We start from the raw sequence: 18,862 nt of genomic DNA on the forward strand, positions 1-18,862 counted from the left end.
AAAGTACCTCATTAAATGAGTGGCTTTGAAGGCTGTATTGGTTTGATTTTATTCTTTAGAGTTACCACATGTATGAGCAGTATAAGCATGTTTGTATACAGGATTGTATAACCACCATGCCCACAGTCTTTGCTCCATAATAATCCACTGATTTCCCAGAAGTGCTGTCAGCATATAACTAGAGCATACTTCAGCAGCTCTGGAGACAATGCAAGAGCCTTTCCTCAATGGCACACCAGCCCACACTTCAATACTCCTAAGTGAAGAGTCTTCAATCAACCTGACCTGTACATCTTTAGGATGGGAAAGTAAAACTGGAATACCTGGCAAAAAACTCTACACAGACAGTGACTTGGGCTCATTCCAGGTATCTGAAACTATAAGCCAGCATCACTAGCCACTGCCCTACCTTCTGCCGATAGGAAAAATATAAATATAATCTGTTAAGCTCACAACCTCTGGCATTTGTGTTCACTAAATCGAAGCCTAAATAATACCAAGGGAAATATGCTTTGTTATTTATAAAATAAAAGAGATGCTTACATCTACACATATCATGTGGCTTCAAGTTACAGACAAGATCATCTACAAAACACAAAAAATAAATATGTCATTCACATTTTTGAATTTTGTATCATATAAACAAAAGTATAATGGCCTTTTTAATGGTGATTTTTCTCATATACCCAATTGCTGATATCTTCCAGACGTTCTTTCAGGCAGAAAAGCTCCCTCCTCAAATCTTCAAAAGAGAAGCCGGTATGGGCACTTATACAGGGTATATCTCCATCTCCAGCAGGAACACAAAGAGACGGGAAGGTCTATATCATAGGAGGCAGGACAAGATAACAAAAAAGAATCATATGGAACATGTCTGAACTGCAACTTGTTTTTCAAATCACAATAACTATACCTGTAAAAAGTGAATGTGATCATCTGTGTTTGATAATTCTGTCATTTCATTGTCTGTCCTCATCAGATCCTCAATCTCCTTCTCCAATTTCAACACAAGGGCTTCTGCCTTTTCCACTTCTCTGTTTTCCTTATCTTTAATCAGCTCAGTTACTTTCTTGCGGGTTTCTTCAATGACATTAATGAGATCAACAAAGCTCTTTTGACTTTCCTCTATTTCTTTTGCTGCACATGTCTGAAAAAAAGGATATTTTTGTAGTCAGGGATTTTAAGATCTAAGATTTCAACATTTAACGAACATTTTTTGTTCTATAAAATAATTTTCACAGCAAAACCTACATATTAGTCTTTCACATATTCTCACATTATTTGTCATAAATTCATAAATTTAAGAAAGGGAGGAACCCTGCCATCATGTCTAAACTGAAAATGGTTAATTCAGAAAATTTTTCTTTCCAGCAAGGCTGGTGTCCTTGACATAGTCATAATCCTTCTAGGAGATATAATATGTTGACAAAGTGCCTTATGCTCCTGGAAAAGTTCTTCATGTAAAATCAGTTTATTTGGAGAAGCCAAACAAAGAAGAGCGCAAAATAAAACTGACATTGGTGTTTAATAAACTGTGTCAAAGCTTGCTTGGAACAGGAATTTCTTTCTGGAGTTAAAAATCAGAGATGATATTCACTGGTACATTTCTGGTGGCCTTATTGGGTTCTACCCAAGGTAGCCATGTGGGGGTCAGGCCACAGATCTGGATGTGGTAGACTTAGGCAGCGGAAATTAGCCCCTTAAGAATCTGGATTAATTACTCAGGCAAGGAAGGAATCAGAATATTGTGTGGGAGGTTAAAACATAATGTAGACAGAAGAAACTTTACTGTGATAGCTCCGGAGCAAGACCTCTTCATCAAAGATGGTTGCTCTTTTTATGCTGGAGTCTCCAGAAATGTTATTATAATTAACAAAAAAGTAACTGAAACAACTAAAAAAAAACCTGGTTAATCAATTAAATGCTGATGAAGAAATAGAAACTAATGTGAAAATAAAACCCCATTATGAAAACTAATTTAAATAATGGATAGAAGTGAAAATGTGTTGTTTCTGTTTTATAAATAATCCAGTTGTTGCTCTTAGAATACTATTTCACTAACTAATACTCCTTTTCACTAACCGGCTTCATAGCCTTTGGAACCTAAAAGTTGTAAACTAGCTAGAAAGAAAATATTTCTGAACACAGAGAAAATAATTGGTTATAAAATAGGAAACTATTGTCAGGGTGGAGTTTGAATTTGACTCTGACAATAAAAATAAATACAAGTGCATAATCAATGTAGTCAGTCAGGTTTGTGGAACTCACTTAAAGGGAAAAAAGAGTCTATGTCTATATCTTTTTTGATTTATATTTTTATAGTAGCAAGGGATTAAAGATAACATAATGTTAAAAAAAATAATTTAAAACATAATAAAACATAATAACTAATGTTAATAACATAATAGCATAATAACATAATGATAAAACATAATAACTTAAAACATAATAAAAATTAGGGGGCTTTGCCTCCTGCTTGCTTTGCTCGCCAACCCCTGGGCCGGCGCTATGCACTAGCCACTTTGTGTTTCTGCCTCTCGTGTATAAGGATGTGGATGTACTTTTGAAACAGATTGTTATTTTCATGGGAATTGCTACATATGCATAATAGAACTATTTTACATTACAGTGACTAATTAACCATATTAAAAAATAGTAAAACGTAATAATTTGAAAGTAAATTATGTTTCATGTTGCGTTAGAGTTACAGTATTTGTTGCATTATATGATTTTGTTCTGTTTGGCCTAACACAGAGATACTTTTTAAACTTACACTTTTACTGTAACGCTTGAGTAAAACAATTTATTAAATTAAATTTTCATCAATATCGTGTTGAATTTTGATTCTGTGTTTGGACTTACATCGTGACAATGCAACATATATCTGCCTGTGAGTGAATTTTGTTTCTTTCTCTCTAATAAATAAACCAACTCGAATGTTTGTCTCTGTGATTTGTTAATTGTCTTTGCAAAAGCTATTCTAATGGGAAACTGTTAATGTTTTAATACGAATGGCATGTCAAGATCTCCTTTGGTGTAATGTTATCCACGGAAGATGTACTACATTACCTTACTTGGATACATCCTTCTTTCTACAGTAATTCGGGTGGTGGAAGACTGGACAGTGTTAACAGTTGTAGATATTCTTTGGAATATTGTAAGCTGATGTTTTCATCTTCCGCACCATTACCACCAACTGTTTAAGCCTAGTCTATTGATAGGCATTTAACCAATTTGCCGTGTAACCGATTGACAATTTTCACGTTAATTCGTTTGACTTCATCATTTCTCCGTGCTAGGATTGCCTGTGTACTCATTTCTTCTCTTGATAACCCTTCGGGATGAAATTCTTCAATAAGATTTGGACATAATAAGTCTTCTTTAATTGGGAAATTAAAGTGAGGAAAACATAAAAATGTATAAGAGCTGAGAGAGCAGGAACTGTGTTGTCAAAAGCATTCACACAAATGAGAAGTGAGATGACCGTGTGTGTGGTTGAATATGGTTGAGAGGAGGGCAGGACTTGAAAAAAATCTCTTGGAAACAGTCTTGTCTCAGGATTTTCTTTTATAATAGAGAGACATAAACTTTAAACATAATAAACATAAAAAAACTTAAAACACAGAATTATAGAAGAATTCAAACAATGTTAAAGGGAGGTAGGAAAGTTATTTGCTTTGAATATGAATATGAAGAAGTTAAAGAACATGTTGGTAACAAGAGATCATCCATCCATCCATTTTCCAACCCGCTGAATCCGAACACAGGGTCACGGGGGTCTGCTGGAGCCAATCCCAGCCAACACAGGGCACAAGGCAGGAAACAATCCTGGGCAGGGTGCCAACCCACCGCAGAACAAGAGATCATGCCAAGGATTAAAATCAAGCCTGATTAAAGATGCTCTACTGTAGAACAAGGTAGAATAGTTAATACAGTATACATCTGGGACATACAATATAACAGAAGATGGGAAACATGATGCAGAAATTTTAGAACTGAGATAGCTGTAGGTATAATAGCATTCAAAAGATTTTTTCTTTATAGAAAAGTCAGTTTGTTTAAAAACAATAAAACCCTCAAATGTTATATATGCTTCATGTTTATTATATGGATATGAAAATTGCATACATGAAGAAGCTGGAAGCATTTGAAATGTAGGTGCCGAAAAAAGTGATGAAGATATCTTGGACAGCAAACATGAGTCATGAGGAAGATTTAAGTCTGGTGAATGCAAAGAGATATAAAATATAATACCTCAACTAAGGAAAAAGAATGTTAAATATCTTGTAAAGCAGAACAACATATTGAGGCAACTGCTAGATGGACATAGATAGATAGATAGATAGATAGATAGATAGATAGATAGATAGATAGATAGATAGATAGATAGATAGATAGATAGATAGATAGATAGATAGATAGATAGATAGATAGATAGATAGATAGATAGATAGATAGAGAAGGTAAATGAAATAGTGGAAGACCTGGAGTGGAATGGTTGATGAACATCAAGGCATTGATTGTTATCAACAAATGTGAAGCACTTGTGAGGAAAGTTCAAGACCATCCAAGACTATCAGCAGTGGAGAACCTTAACAGCCACCTCCCATATGGAGTGCATTGAATGATAATAATGATGAGAATTGGGTTTTTATTATTACTAAGAGTAAAGAGTTATAAACATTGATCAATAATGACCATTTTATTTATTTATACTCATTACTGGAACCCAAATTACAAAATTGTGGTTAATTATATTGACATACCCCCGTTTTAAAACTTTGGGTTAGTTTAGAATAAAATTAAATTAGTTCTCCTGCTTCCAAGTTAGCTGACGTGGGGTTTTCTCTCAGTGGTAAACAAAAGAATGGATCCATTTGTTTCCTAAAGAACTAATGAAGTTACAAGAACAATCATAGGCTATTCAGCAAAACTTAATTGTTATGTGTTTGAATTAAGTAGAATATTGACTAACACAATGGTTAATTCTGCTGCCTCCAGGCTTCACAGATCTGAAGTCTGAATACTTGCTTCATCTCTGTTTATGTGCAGCTTCCATTTTTTTTTTCCTCCAGGTATTTCCCCACTTCAATTGGTGACAACGAACCAGGAAAAGCAACCGGCCATAAACATCTTGCAAAAACCTCTATTGGAGAAATTTATTCAAAAATGTAGTGACCCCCATATAAAATTGTGAATGGCTAAAGAAGAAGAACTAGAATAAGAAAAAGAATCAGCCCAATATGGTTGGGTGCATGACTGTTCTTTGCAAAGATGTAGAAGAAATCCAGAGTTAGCTTTAGACTTGCAAAATGCTGCTAGAGTAGGTTTGGCTTCCCATGAATATGAAATAAAAGACATGACTTTTACATTCTAGAAACCATGCATTTTGCATTGTAAAGGTAAACTAACAGAATGTTACTACACTGTTATTTTCAATTTTCACTTAAAGATGACATGTTGCCACCATGTTATCTTCTGAAGATTCATCTTGACTCATGATACAATTAATGGGACAACTATAGGCAACTTTTTTTGGCCATAGTAGATGGGATACATGCAGACGATCATTTTAATTATTGTTGACGGTATGAAGATGTGTGCATTTAGTCTATCTATATATTTTCTCATGTTCAGTTCTCCCTTTCTAGGTGTTTTCTTACTTTCTGCCTAATGCATGCTGAGTTAGGCTCCAATTTTCCCAAGATCCTGCCCAAGATAAGTGGATTTGGAAGACAGATGGATGGATGGATGGATGGATGGATGGATGGATGGATGGATGGATGGATGGATGGATGGATGGATGGATGGATGGGTGGGTGGCAAAAAAAACAGGTGGACAAAGCAGATAGTGAAATATACAGTGCAAGTCACTATTATTACTTTCCATTAAGTTCAGAGTGTGACACAGACTTAATAAAACACACCTTCACAAAGTTGATAGCCAATTGTAGATCTTCTACTTTCTTCTGTCTTTCATGAATTCTCTGCTGAAGTTCTTTCATGGTAACTTCTAATTGCTTCTATAGGAAAGTAAAAGGTAAATATGTCATAGTTTGCTGGTATTAAGTGGATCACACTGACGTTAAAGTTCAGATTACTTGGGAACAGTAGAGGCATTTAAAATGTCAATGAAAACATTGGCTTATTGGTTGGTACATATTTTTAAAGGCATTATGAAATTCCATCCAGATAGAATGCCTCACAGATGTAGGCTCATTTCATAATCATACAAATGCATACAAATCACACCATATTACTTATTCATAAAACTGAAGAGATTACCTGCTTCCCAAATCTTTCTTTCTCCGGCTCAACTGTCTCATGGCCCCGGTGCCCAGTGGCTGCACATAGACAACAGATACACGCCTGATCAGTTCTGCAAAAAATTTCTAAACACTTCTTATGTCTGATGCAAAGGTTCTCCAGAAGATTTCCAGCAGGATCAACCAGTTTGTGGGTCTTCCATGATGTTACCTCCTTGTGCGGCTGAATATGAGTCTCACAGAAAGAGGCCACACAGGTCAAACACGATTTTACTGCTTTGAATTTCCCCTCAGTACAGAAGTCACACTCCACATCTCCAGGTCTAGTGCACATCTCTTTTGGAGAACTAAGTCGCCTTCTCTTAATACCATCAACAATTTCAGCCACTATGACGTTTTTTCTCAAAACAGGCTTTGAAGAAAACATCTCTCTGCAATGTGGGCAGCTGTAAACACCTGACTGATCCCAGCATTTGCTAATGCACTCAATGCAAAAACTGTGTCCACATGGGATAGAGACAGGGTCCTTCAGGATCTCCAAACATACTGAGCAGGTAAACTGATCCTGTGACACTGAAATGCATCCATCTGCCATTGCGTGTCAATGAGAAGTCAGTCAGTCTGAAGAGTGTCTTCCTGGGTGGGGAGAGAAAAACTGAATGATTTATTTCATCCATCCATCCTACCATTATCCAACTCGCTATATCCTAACTACAGGGTCACGGGGGTCTGCTTGAGCCAATCCCAGCCAACACAGGCTGCAAGGCAAGAAACAAACCCCAGGCAGGGCGCCAGCCCACCGCTGGGCACACACACACAACCACACACACATACACCAAGGACAATTTAGGATCACCAGTGCACCTAACCTGCATGTCTTTGGGCTGTGGGAGGAAACCGGAGTACCCGGAGGAAACCCACGCAGACACGGGGGGAACATGCAAACTCCACGCAAGCAAACCTCGGTCCCCTAACTGCGAGGCAGCAGCGCTACCCACTGAACCACCATGATTTATTTCATAATTTTAAATAGTGCATGGAGGAAAACAGACCACAGAAGCAAAATGACATTACTTGGAAATTACTTGTCTGACAGGGAAAACAGTGCAACATAGTTAGTCTATGCAGCTTTTGTTAACATAGTGTCTTTTCCATCAGCAGAAAATAACACAAGGAGTTTGATACATCACCTCAATGTAATATGCACATTTTTATGTAATATGCCATAAAGTCTCCAAGACATCAATCCACTGATTTTAAAATGAGAAAAATGACTCAAGTAAACATAAGAATTGTGTCAATTTTCCACTATTTTATGCTAAAATGATTTGAATGGATGTCTTACATTCTGCAAATCTGCACCACATCTCAACAGTGAAATCATTTTGAAACAAGCTGCAGGCTGTTTCAGCCTTCATCAAGAGATAAATGTGCTCATGGTGCGATAGATCATGACAATCTGGCAGTGTAGCACCTTACTGTCCACCTAAACATCAAACTGTAGTGTTAATCTCAGAATGGAACAAAAGATTCATGACCAACTGTCACAAATGACTGCAACTTTATGTCAGTGCTACAATAGTTACAGTCAAATACTAAACTTCACATGTTGGAAACTACTCTTAAATCCCGAAACACTAATTTGTTCCTGCGTTGTGCCCTATGATAGCTGGGATTAGCTCTGGCCCATCCCTACAACCCTGGTCTGGATTAAGCAGGTTAGAAATTGTCATGACACTCAATTTTTACTGTGGCAGTGCATGAATACACATAAAAAATATATAATTTCAGGAGTACCCTGGTCAAAGCTGTATAACACCATTGCCCAGTTCTTTGTAAATAGTTTAGCCCATGACAGGTGTTAACAATAAAAGTTAACATACAAATTAAAATATAAGATAATTTAACAAACAGTAAAAATGCAAGATGCCTATTGTACCTGATTTATATTTTCATCGTGAGATAAATTTGAAAATCTTTATTTCCATTTATATTACATCTCTCAAAAACCCCTATACTTAAAAATAGCTTTTCATGACAGATGTACATCAAACGAACATCAGGTGTTGTGCTTTATACAGTTTTACAAAAGAATAATAGGAAACATAAAAATTAAAAAAATACCAGAAGCCAAGGTGCTGAGATCGACTGGCGTCCCTTCCACAACTGTTTTGTGTCCTACAACCCTAAAGGTCCAAATCCCTGTTACCCTGTACTGAGATTCAGAAACAGACAGATGGATATCGTGAGTAAAATAAGATATCCACTTAAAAGGTTATTGAAAATAAGTTAAAATTCAGAAACAGCATTAATTAACACTCAGATTTCAGGGTAATTTTAGTAAAACTTGTTTTCAATAATTTTTTTTCCTATCAAATGAAATCAATTAAGCATATTCATAAAATGGAAAGATGTATACTACAGTTAAAAAATATTCCTATTTAAACATTAGTTTTTAGAAGTTTGCTGATTAGATAATGGCCTTTCCTGATTTACAGTAATGTTGACTGATACATGCAAATAAGCATTTCACTGTACACTGTATGTATGACAATAATGACCCTACAAGCCTACAGTGCTCTCCATAATGTTTAAGACAAAGACACATTTGTGGACGTGTCTTTGTCCCAAACATTACAGAGGGCACTGTATATATGAGGAGTTGTAAAAAAATATCCTGTCTTTGTGTAATATTTTTATTGACACTGAATTAAATTAAGTACGTTCAGAAAAAACGAATGAAGAAGAAGAAAAACTGACGCCTACCCAGGGCTGTCTTAACACATGAGCATACTGGGCAGTTGCCCATGGGCCCCACAGGAATTGGGGCCCCATGCTAATCTATGTATGTTGTGACTTGCTGTCAATAAATAAATAAATACTATACTGTACTAAACTATAAATATTTGTTATTGTGTTACAAGTCTGATTTAGAATCACAGTCACCTCTGCAACCTCACGTGCATGTATGTATACGGATCTCACGCACTACATAACGTAAAAGTGTATACAGTGCATCCTGAAAGTATTCACAGCGCATCACTTTTTCCACATTTTGTTATGTCACAACCTTATTCCAAAACGGGTTAAATTCATTTTTTTCCTCAGAATTCTACACACAACACCCCATAATGACAACATGAAAAAAGTTTACTTGAGGTTTTTGCAAATTTATTAAAAATAAAAAAATTGAGAAAGCACATGTACATAAGTATTCACAGCCTTTGCCATGAAGCTCAAAACTGAGCTCAGGTGCATCCTGTTTCCCCTGATCATCCTTGAGATGTTTCTGCAGCTTAATTGGAGTTCACCTGTGGTAAATTCAGTTGATTGGACATGATTTGAAAAGGCACACACCTGTCTATATAAGGTCCCACGGTTGACCGTTCATGTCAGAGCACAAACCAAGCATGAAGTCAAAGGAATTGTCTGTAGACCTCCGAGACAGGATTGTCTCGAGGCACAAATCTGGGGAAGGTTAAAGAAAAATGTCTGCTGCTTTGAAGGTCCCAATGAGCACAGTGGCCTCCATCATCTGTAAGTGGAAGAAGTTCGAAACCACCAGGACTCTTCCTACAGCTGGCCGGCCATCTAAACTGAGCGATCAGGGGAGAAGGGCCTTAGTGAGGGAGGTGACCAAGAACCCGATGGCCACTCTGTCAGAGCTCCAGAGGTCCTCTGTGGAGAGAGTAGAACCTTCCAGAAGGACAACCATCTCTGCAGCAATCCACCAATCAGGTCTGTATGGTAGAGTGGCCAGACGGAAGCCACTTCTTAGTAAAAGGCACATGGCAGCCCGCCTGGAGTTTGCCAAAAGGCACCTGAAGGACTCTCAGACCATGAGAAAGAAAATTCTCTGGTCTGATGAGACAAAGATTGAACTCTTTGGTGTGAATGCCAGGCGTCACGTTTGGAGGAAACCAGGCACCGCTCATCACCAGGCCAATACCATCCCTACAGTGAAGCATGGTGGTGGCAGCATCATGCTGTGGGGATGTTTTTCAGCGGCAGGAACTGGGAGACTAGTCAGGATAATGAGAAATATGACTGCAGCAATGTACAGAGACATCCTGGATTAAAACCTGCTCCAGAGCGCTCTTGACCTCAGACTGGGACGACGGTTCATCTTTCAGCAGGACAACGACCCTAGGCACACAGCCAAGATATCAAAGGAGTGGCTTCAGGACAACTCTGTGAATGTCCTTGAGTGGCCCAGCCAGAGCCCAGACTTGAATCCGATTGAACATCTCTGGAGAGATCTTAAAATGGCTGTGCACCGACGCTTCCCATCCAACCTGATGGAGCTTGAGAGGTGCTGCAAAGAGGAATGGGCGGAACTGGCCAAGGATAGGTGTGCCAAGCTTGTGGCATCATATTCAAAAAGACTTGAGGCTGTAATTGCTGCCAAAGGTGCATCGACAAAGTATTGAGCAAAGGCTGTGAATACTTATGTACATGGGATTGCTCAGTTTTTTTATTTTTAATAAATTTGCAAAAACCTCAAGTAAACTTTTTTCATGTTGTCATTATGGGGTGTTGTGTGTAGAATTCTGAGTAAAAAAATGAATTTAATCCATTTTGGAATAAGGCTGTAACATAACAAAAGGTGGAAAAAGTGATGCGTCGTGAATACTTTCTGGATGCACTGTATGTTAATGTCACTTCCACTCAATTCTCTGCAAAGAAATCTCACGAATATTTGTGTTGAACACTTCATTAATAATAAATAATTCATAGTAATTTCATACTGTGCCATCCGTCTGTATGGTTTATCATTTGAGTATTATTTCTATGTTGAAATTTTTGTGTTTTTCAAGGCTCGTGTTATATTGTTCAAATGTTTGTGTTGATTAATCTTATGCTGTACAGGATGTTTCCACATAAGTGGAATATTTGCCATTTATATTAAACATTATCCAAGGTTAATAATTATGAGCAAAATAAGCAATGGCAGATATTTTTCTTCTCAGCTAAATGCATTACCAGAGTTGCAGTATGCTCTTGTTAGCAATACTTGGGGCTCTGGAGACTCAAAGTTCCCCCAAACCTTCACACATTGTATATCCTGATGGAAAAATACAGGAGAAGGAGGAAAGGAAACTCTAGCAATAGCTGTTGTAGACCTTAAGAAAACTAATAAACGAGTACTAAGAGGCCAGAAGGTGCCGCAATGATTCTTCTGAGCGATGCCATAGAGGAACCATTTTTGCTTCCCAAATGAAGGTTCAAGAAAGAAGCTTTATTTATTTATATGTGTAACAGACTCAGGAATGATTTGTAAAGGACTCTTGCTGCAGGACATACAATTACACAGACAAATTTCAAATTTATCGATTTATTAATGTCTCGCTAAGTAGCCTACCATACATTAAAGATTTCTGCATTTTAGTTTTTGAAAGTACAAAGAACTAATTTTACATGCAAAGAACCCTTCCCTGAATGAAATGGTGCTTTGTCAAACAAAGGTTCAACAAGGAACCACAAAACCCAGTGATGAACCTTAAAGGGTCATAAAGAGCCAGTATTTTTAAGAGTGTGGTGGGGATTGAGGAGGCAATGGAAACTTGAACAATATATTAAGAATTATCAAAAACATGTATAATATTCTAACTCGTGTAAAGCAATTGTGTGTGAAATAGGAAAAGAAGAAATATTTGAAGTGAGAGTGGAATTATATTTGGGGTATGGTACTGAACCCATTATTAATTTTATTTATAATGCTTGAGTTCAGCAAAGGAAGTGCAGGAAGAGCCTCTTTTGTCAATAATTTTTACAGATGTCCTTGATTTACTCAAAGATATAAGTGAGGAAATGAAAATAAAATTAAAGAATGGGATGATATGCTCTAGATGGGTATTGGATGAAGATAAGCAGATCAAAAACTGAGCATATGTTCCTGACGAGTGAAAACGATTCTAAGGGATGGGAAGCTAAAGGGGGGAAATTAGGTAATGAATCAAGAGTGGAATTGAAAAAGTAGAAAAAGTGTAGGGGAACACTCAGTGACAGATGTATAGCTACCCAGATAAAAGGGAAAAATATACAAAACGGTATTGAGACCAAAAATGTTGTGGAGTGCAGAAATTTACAGAAAAACCTAGAAGGGAGACTGAAAGAATGGAAGTTCAAGAGGTGAAAATGCTGTGATGGATCTGCTGGGTGAATGAAACCAATCAAGCAGATGATAAATACGTTGGGGGGGGGGATCTTAAGGGTGCAAGGAAATTGGTAGAAGATAAAAGGAAAGCAGTGTACTGAGGAGAGTAGAGGAGGAGTTGACAGAATTATAAGCGAGGACGAAAAGAGATAGAAAAATATATGCAGGAAACTGTATATATTTTAATAAGGAGATGGACAGAAATAGGCTGAAATGGAAGAAAGAGATACACCTCAATTGGACTAACCTTGGATATGTGAATGGTAGGGAGAGGAAAGATGTAAGATGCCTTACGTATGTGTCATTGTTTTACATTTGCAATTTTGTATAGTGGTTTTAAATTCGGTTTCCAAATAGAGTACACCGATGAAACCTTTTAATTGAGCATTCTGCTATTTTCACTTCGACCATCCGCCCACTTGGTAACAGCATTTCAGGCCCTTGAATTGTGAACACACTGTTTGCCATTCAATCCCAATCCACCCCGCGGTCTCTCGCGAATGTCTACGTTGTACTCGTGTGGATCGTAAATATGACGTTTTAGAAACGGCAAGGTACCAAGTAAGGTCTGAATGTATTTTCAGAGCGAGCGTGGATGTTTCCACAATTGGACTTTTCTTGTAACAGAGGCAAATTAAAAGACTTCACCTGCCACAAAAACGACGGGACATTGTATTGCAAAATCAACACTATGAATGACGGCTAACTCAGGTATTCACTAACTCTCAACCGATTATTACCTTAATTAAATTGTCACCGACATACAGGGGACGTATTCATAGAACGTCGTATATACGAAAATCAACATTAACCTAACCTATCTACTTGAAAAAACACTCTGAACTGATGTGTACAATGGGGCAAGGCGAGGAAAACACCGGAGAGTCGGGGTGGGTAATGAAGTGGGTGGAGAATATGCACTGCAAACCAATCAAAAGAAAGGATATTTAGACTTAGGGCTTTATAGATATTCTGTCATTGGTCATTGAAAATGCCAATCTTTGAGTCCCGCGAGAGAGAAATAGCCATTAAAAATGACTAAACTTTCAAAGAAATGCTAGAAAATGTAAATGATGCTAATGTCGACTTGCTGTAATTCAAGAAGACAATGACAATAACAATGAGCTTATTATTGACGATTTGTTTTTCAAGAAATTAATTATCGATAACGGGCAACTGTTTGGAGAGCGAAAAGTTATCACACAATAAGCAAAAGAAATGTAATTAGCGATTATTTTTCAGGAGATCAGTAATATTTTGCTTTAACATTTACCCGTTAAGTGAAATATAGACAGTCGTATTATGTTACTACTATTAAATGATCGTTTACAGCAGATATGATTTATTATGTGTGGTATAAATTGGCTTAAACATATACAGTACTGCCGAAGCGCTTCAAGTTTGTGCACTTTAATAGACGTCTCGTTGATGATAAGAAATAAAGGTGACAGAGAGGTTCTTCAGAACGATGACATACGGAAAACATACTTGAAGTTTGCAAAAGAACCTTTTATTTAGATCCGTAACAGGCTCCATTCATAACTACGAATAGATAACAGATTTGTGAAATACCAATAGGTTCGTCTTCTTCTTCTTTCGGCTACTCCCGTTAGGGGTTGCCACAGCGGATCATCTCTGCTGTCCGCATAGAGGTTGATGATTTTAAAAGACGTCTGCTGCAACTTTATTGCCAATAACAACATTCTGCTAAGGTATGTAAAGTGTTCAGAAGGATTTTATTTTCAAAAAAGACTTTTGTTCGAACTGACAGGTAGGTTACTGTTAATAAAAAGCAAACATTAAATAAACTGAAACGTTTTTTACTCGTGATCTGCGGTTCTTGACGCTTTAAGTAAAGCTTTTGCTGATCAGTACATTTCAACGTCAGGCTTTTAAATTATCATACGAGAATATCTGAGAAAAAATCAGACGAGAACAGGTCATTCAGTTCAACAAAGCTCGCCAGTCCTGTCGGCTTAATTCTTGGACGTTTCTAGTTTTGCAAGACCTTAAATTGCTACTGTCTACCACTCTACTTGGTAATTTATTCCAAGTGTCTGTGGTACTCTGTCTAAAGAAAAACTTAAATGTCTTTGCGAAATTTAGCCTTACATGTGTCCCCATGTTCCTGATGAACTCATTTTAAAGTAACAGTCTCAATCCACTGGACTAATTCCCTTCTTACTTGTAAAAACTTCAATCATGTCACCAACCTTTAAACTGATAAGGCTCCGCTGTTTCAATCTTTCCTCAGAACTCATGCCGTGCAGTCAGCCTAGTCGCAGAATATGTACTTCATAGTCGATATACATTACGCGAAAGCCCGCAGCTTGGCATAACTAACGTATCAGAGCGCGTGCGCCCCTGTCATTTGATTTCAATGTGCAGTGCTGGCTGACGTTCTGTGCACATCACGATTACATCTAACACGCCGTCTCTTATGAACAGACAGAAATTCTGTTATCATGTGCATCTGGTAAATCTGCCTCGCGCGCTGGAGATCAATGAAAGGCAGCTTTGAAAGTTGTCCGATGCTTTTATGCATCACGCACATTCCGGGTGTCACTTCTGTTTTCTGTTTATGCAAAATCAACACCTTCGTATGCTTTACAGTCTCTTGAACTAGAATCTGTTATTCTTCCACTAGTAATAAAGAACTGTCACTGTTATAAGGGGACAAATGGCCTTTTCCGTCACGCGCGTTACGCTCTCACGACCCGGCGTTCTCCGCTTGCTATTCCGACTCAAACTCTGCCCTGTCACTCGCTGTCACACTCCGCTGTTCACTTCGGATGCGTAAATGACCGGGGTCAGCGTGCTGTGCGTGAGAATAGCGGTGGACGAGTTATCTGCGGGTTATCGCAAAGGTGTTAACGTGGACTGGATAGGCCACTCATCTGCTTACTCACTAATTAGTAAATGTGTTGCCAGGTTTGCTGCCCTCCTAGCATAATTTGAAACATGGACGAGGATGAAGAAGTCAATTGATACACGCAGGATACCCTCGTGAGACATAATAGTACACAGGTGAAAAATTAAGCCCAATTCCTGGTTTGATGGTGTCCCTTGTTATTGTAAAAAAAAATTTGTTTAGACTTTGTGGTTGATAGATGTTTTGCACCCCAAACACAGAATACAACTGTCCCAAAGAATCCCCATGTTCAGAAAATACTTTATTTTCCACAATAATTGCCTTCATAAGCTGAGCCTCTCCTTCACCATAAAGTAATTTCTCTCCACTCCACACTCTTAAAATATTGATTTTTTAATGGCACTTTACTGGGTTGTGTGGAAGTGCTTCACTCTGGGAAGTGTACTTTGCATATGAAGTTGGATGATGGGCTTTGAAAAGGTTCCTAATATGTGGATAAAACAGAAATCTTTAATGTCTAGTAGGATACCGATCAGGATACAACAGATCAAGAACCCCTGAATTTAGCTTGTGTTATTGTATGGAGCAAGAGTGTGCTTTTAGAATGAAGAACACATTGGTGTATAATCTGTTGTCATCAGTTCATGGCTATTTTTGGAGTTTGTTATACTGTAGTTCTAAATAAAAAATTCTTTGGGGAAACCTCATGTAGGTGGTTCTTTTGGGAATCAAAAACAGTTTCCCTATGGCATCACTCTGAAGAAATACTTTTGACAACTTCATTTTTAAGAGTACAGGGCAGCACGGTGGCGCAGTGGGTGCTCCCTTGCAGTTAGGATACCTGGGTTCGCTTCTCGGGTCCTCCCTGCGTGGAGTTTGCATGTTCTCCCCGTGTCTGTGTGGGTTTCCTCCCACAGTCCAAAGACATGCAGGTTAGGTGCATTGGCGATTCTAAATTGTCCCTGGTGTGTGCTTGGTGTGTGGGTTTGTGTGTGTGTGTGTGCGCGCCCTGCAGTGGGCTGGTACCCTGCCCAGGGTTTGTTTCCTGCCTTGCGCCCTGTGTTGGCTGGGATTGGCTCCTGTAGTTAGGATATAGCGGGTTGGATAATGGAGGGATTTTTAAGAATACAGGTGAGCTTTGTCGCTTATACTCCACTCCCCACGTTGACTCATATCAGTGAGAAGGAGAGGTTTTTTTCGATGCTAAACCCAGGAGTGTTTCTGACACATCACAAGCACACCTCAGAAGCACATTCATTTACTGGAGGGCAGTTAGCTTACCTCTGAAGAACCCCAGTGGCTCCCACTGAGTTCCCCACTTCAAATCCCATGCAGTCCTGCAAGAGTCAAACCTGAAGAGATTCAGAAGGTATTCTGTCACATATCTTGCTTGGAGAACATATTGACCTGGCAGGCAGTCCTCCGCTGTCCATTATGTTGGATTTCCATCTGACAAATAGTACCGCCAACAATCCACTCCAGTTTGCCAGTCCATCCACACTATTGGTTACAAGTGAATGCATTGATTCATTGGCAGTTCAAATTTAGCTCTATAGGCGTGTGGATGCGGGAATATTCTGTCACAAGGTCTGGGTCTGTGTCCTGCCTTGTGCCTGATGCTGACTGCATAAAATCAGAACCCCTAGCAACCCTAAACTGGATTTAGCAAGTTTGAGAATGTTACTTTTTTACCACTTGAAAAATAAAGATCCTCATCTCAGTTTCATTAGTAGATTCATTTAAAGATTGTCCTTAATACTCTGTGATATTCTGTTTATAATATTACATGAATTTCATAAGATATTTGGAATGAGATCAGAGAAAATTTCTGCACTTTTGTTTGAAAGGAGGAGGGAAAAATATGTTATAGGCAATGTGGTACATAGTACATTGTACATCATATAATTGAACTGATATTTTGTTATCTTCACCTCCAATCACAATAAGTTCACATAAAATGGAAAATGAAGTAAAATTAGTTTGCCTAATCAGACAATATATTATGTGTGTCATTTAGTCTAATAATTGGGGTTAAAAAATATTGCAAATATATGTTTTTTGTCATTTTTTATTAGAAATATTCAATAAGAAAGCAAAACCTACAAAAAATAAGATCTGTATACTGCTCAAAAAACTGAAGCGAACACTTAATCTTCACAGTCTAACACCAAGTCAGTTACTGTAAACCTTGAGGATATCACTCTGTCCAGTAAGGAAGCATAACCAATTGTGAATCAACTTCATCTGCTTTGGTTTAAATGAAAGTGACAACAAGTACCTTGGAGAGGCCACAGGAAGACAAGTCCCCAAAAAGGGAATGGTTTTGAAGGTGGTGACCACAGACAATTGCTCTCTCCTTAATCTTCATGACTGATTCTTCCCTAGTTTTGCATTTTGCTAGTGTCCTTGACACTACAGGTAGCGTGAGGTTGTACCTACAGCAGATTTGTGAATTTCCCTTTGGGATTAATAAAGTATCTATCTATCTATCTATCTATCTATCTATCTATCTATCTATCTATCTATCTATCTATCTATCTATCTATCTATCTATCTATCTATCTATCTATCTATCTATCTATCTATCTATCTATCTATCTATCTATCTATCTATCTATCTATCTATCTATCTATCTATCTATCTATGTGCCATCTCAAGAAGGTTTTATGTATCTCCAAGCACAATCTCAGGAGCATGGAGGAGATACCAGGAGATGGGCCCTTACATGAGGAGAGCTGGACAGGGCCGTAGAAGGGCATCAACACAGCAACCTGTGCTCACAGTCTATCACTGTGACATTCACCAGAGATTACCACAATTGGCAGCTCCACCACTGGCATTCTGTTCTCTTCACTGATGAAATCAGGTTCACACTGAGCCCACGTGACAAACGTGAAAGAGCCTGGAGATGCTGTGGTGAATATTATGAAGCCTGCACCATCATCCAGCATGACTGGTTTAGTGGTAGGTCAATTTGTCTGATTAAGCATATCTTGGAGGGTCACACAGACCTCCACATGCTAGGCAATGGTACCCTGACTGCTATAAGGTACTGGGATGAAATCCTCAGAGCCATTGTCAGAGCTTATGCTGATGCAGGACAATGTTTAGCATCATGTGTCCAGTGTGTGTAGGCAGTTCTTCGATAATAAAGACATTGATGTCATTGACTGGCCCACATGTTCCCCAAACCTAAATCCAATTGAGAACCTCTGGGACATTATGTATCAGAGCATCCAATGCTGCCAATAGCACCATAGACTGTCCAGGAGCTCACTGATGCCCTGATCCAGGCCTGGGAGGAGATTCTCATCTGCCGTCTCATCAAGAACATGTCTTGACATTATTGGGAGTACATACAGGCACGTAGGGGCCATACACACTACTGATTCACATTTTGAGTTCCTACAATGAAATTCATAAACTACACAGTAGTGCTCAGTAAATATTTTCCACTTGAATACTTTGATCATTGAGATCCAATGTGTGATTTAAGTGGCCCCTTAATTTTTTTGTGCAGTAAAGATAAAATAATAAAGGTTGTCTGTCAGTCATACAAAAACTCA

The 18,862-nt window shown here is 38.2% G+C and overlaps 1 protein-coding gene across 1 annotated transcript; it reads right to left on the minus strand.

Moving 5' to 3' along the window:
- Positions 1-564: 564 nt before the first annotated feature.
- Positions 565-16,468, minus strand: LOC114663052 (E3 ubiquitin-protein ligase TRIM47-like). Its single transcript, XM_028816819.1, has 6 exons — positions 16,447-16,468; positions 6,286-6,839; positions 5,928-6,023; positions 914-1,147; positions 687-821; positions 565-585 (listed from the first exon to the last, which is right to left on the minus strand). Exons 1-6 carry the CDS (start codon positions 16,466-16,468, stop codon positions 565-567), a joined length of 1,062 nt encoding a protein of 353 aa, XP_028672652.1.
- Positions 16,469-18,862: the final 2,394 nt, after the last annotated feature.

Source organism: Erpetoichthys calabaricus, chromosome 12 (genome assembly GCF_900747795.2).
Source record: "Erpetoichthys calabaricus chromosome 12, fErpCal1.3, whole genome shotgun sequence".
Classification (NCBI taxonomy): domain Eukaryota; kingdom Metazoa; phylum Chordata; class Cladistia; order Polypteriformes; family Polypteridae; genus Erpetoichthys; species Erpetoichthys calabaricus.

Excerpts from the sequence above, each read along its gene's own strand:
- LOC114663052 (XM_028816819.1), bottom strand. The coding sequence starts at position 16,468 with ATGAGTCAACGTGGGGAGTGGA. Across the intron at positions 6,840-16,446 it reads GAGTCAACGTGGGGAGTGGA|TGTCACAGGATCAGTTTACC; the intron begins GTATAAGCGACA and ends GATGCATTTCAG. Across the intron at positions 1,148-5,927 it reads TGGCTATCAACTTTGTGAAG|ACATGTGCAGCAAAAGAAAT; the intron begins GTGTGTTTTATT and ends CCTTTTTTTCAG.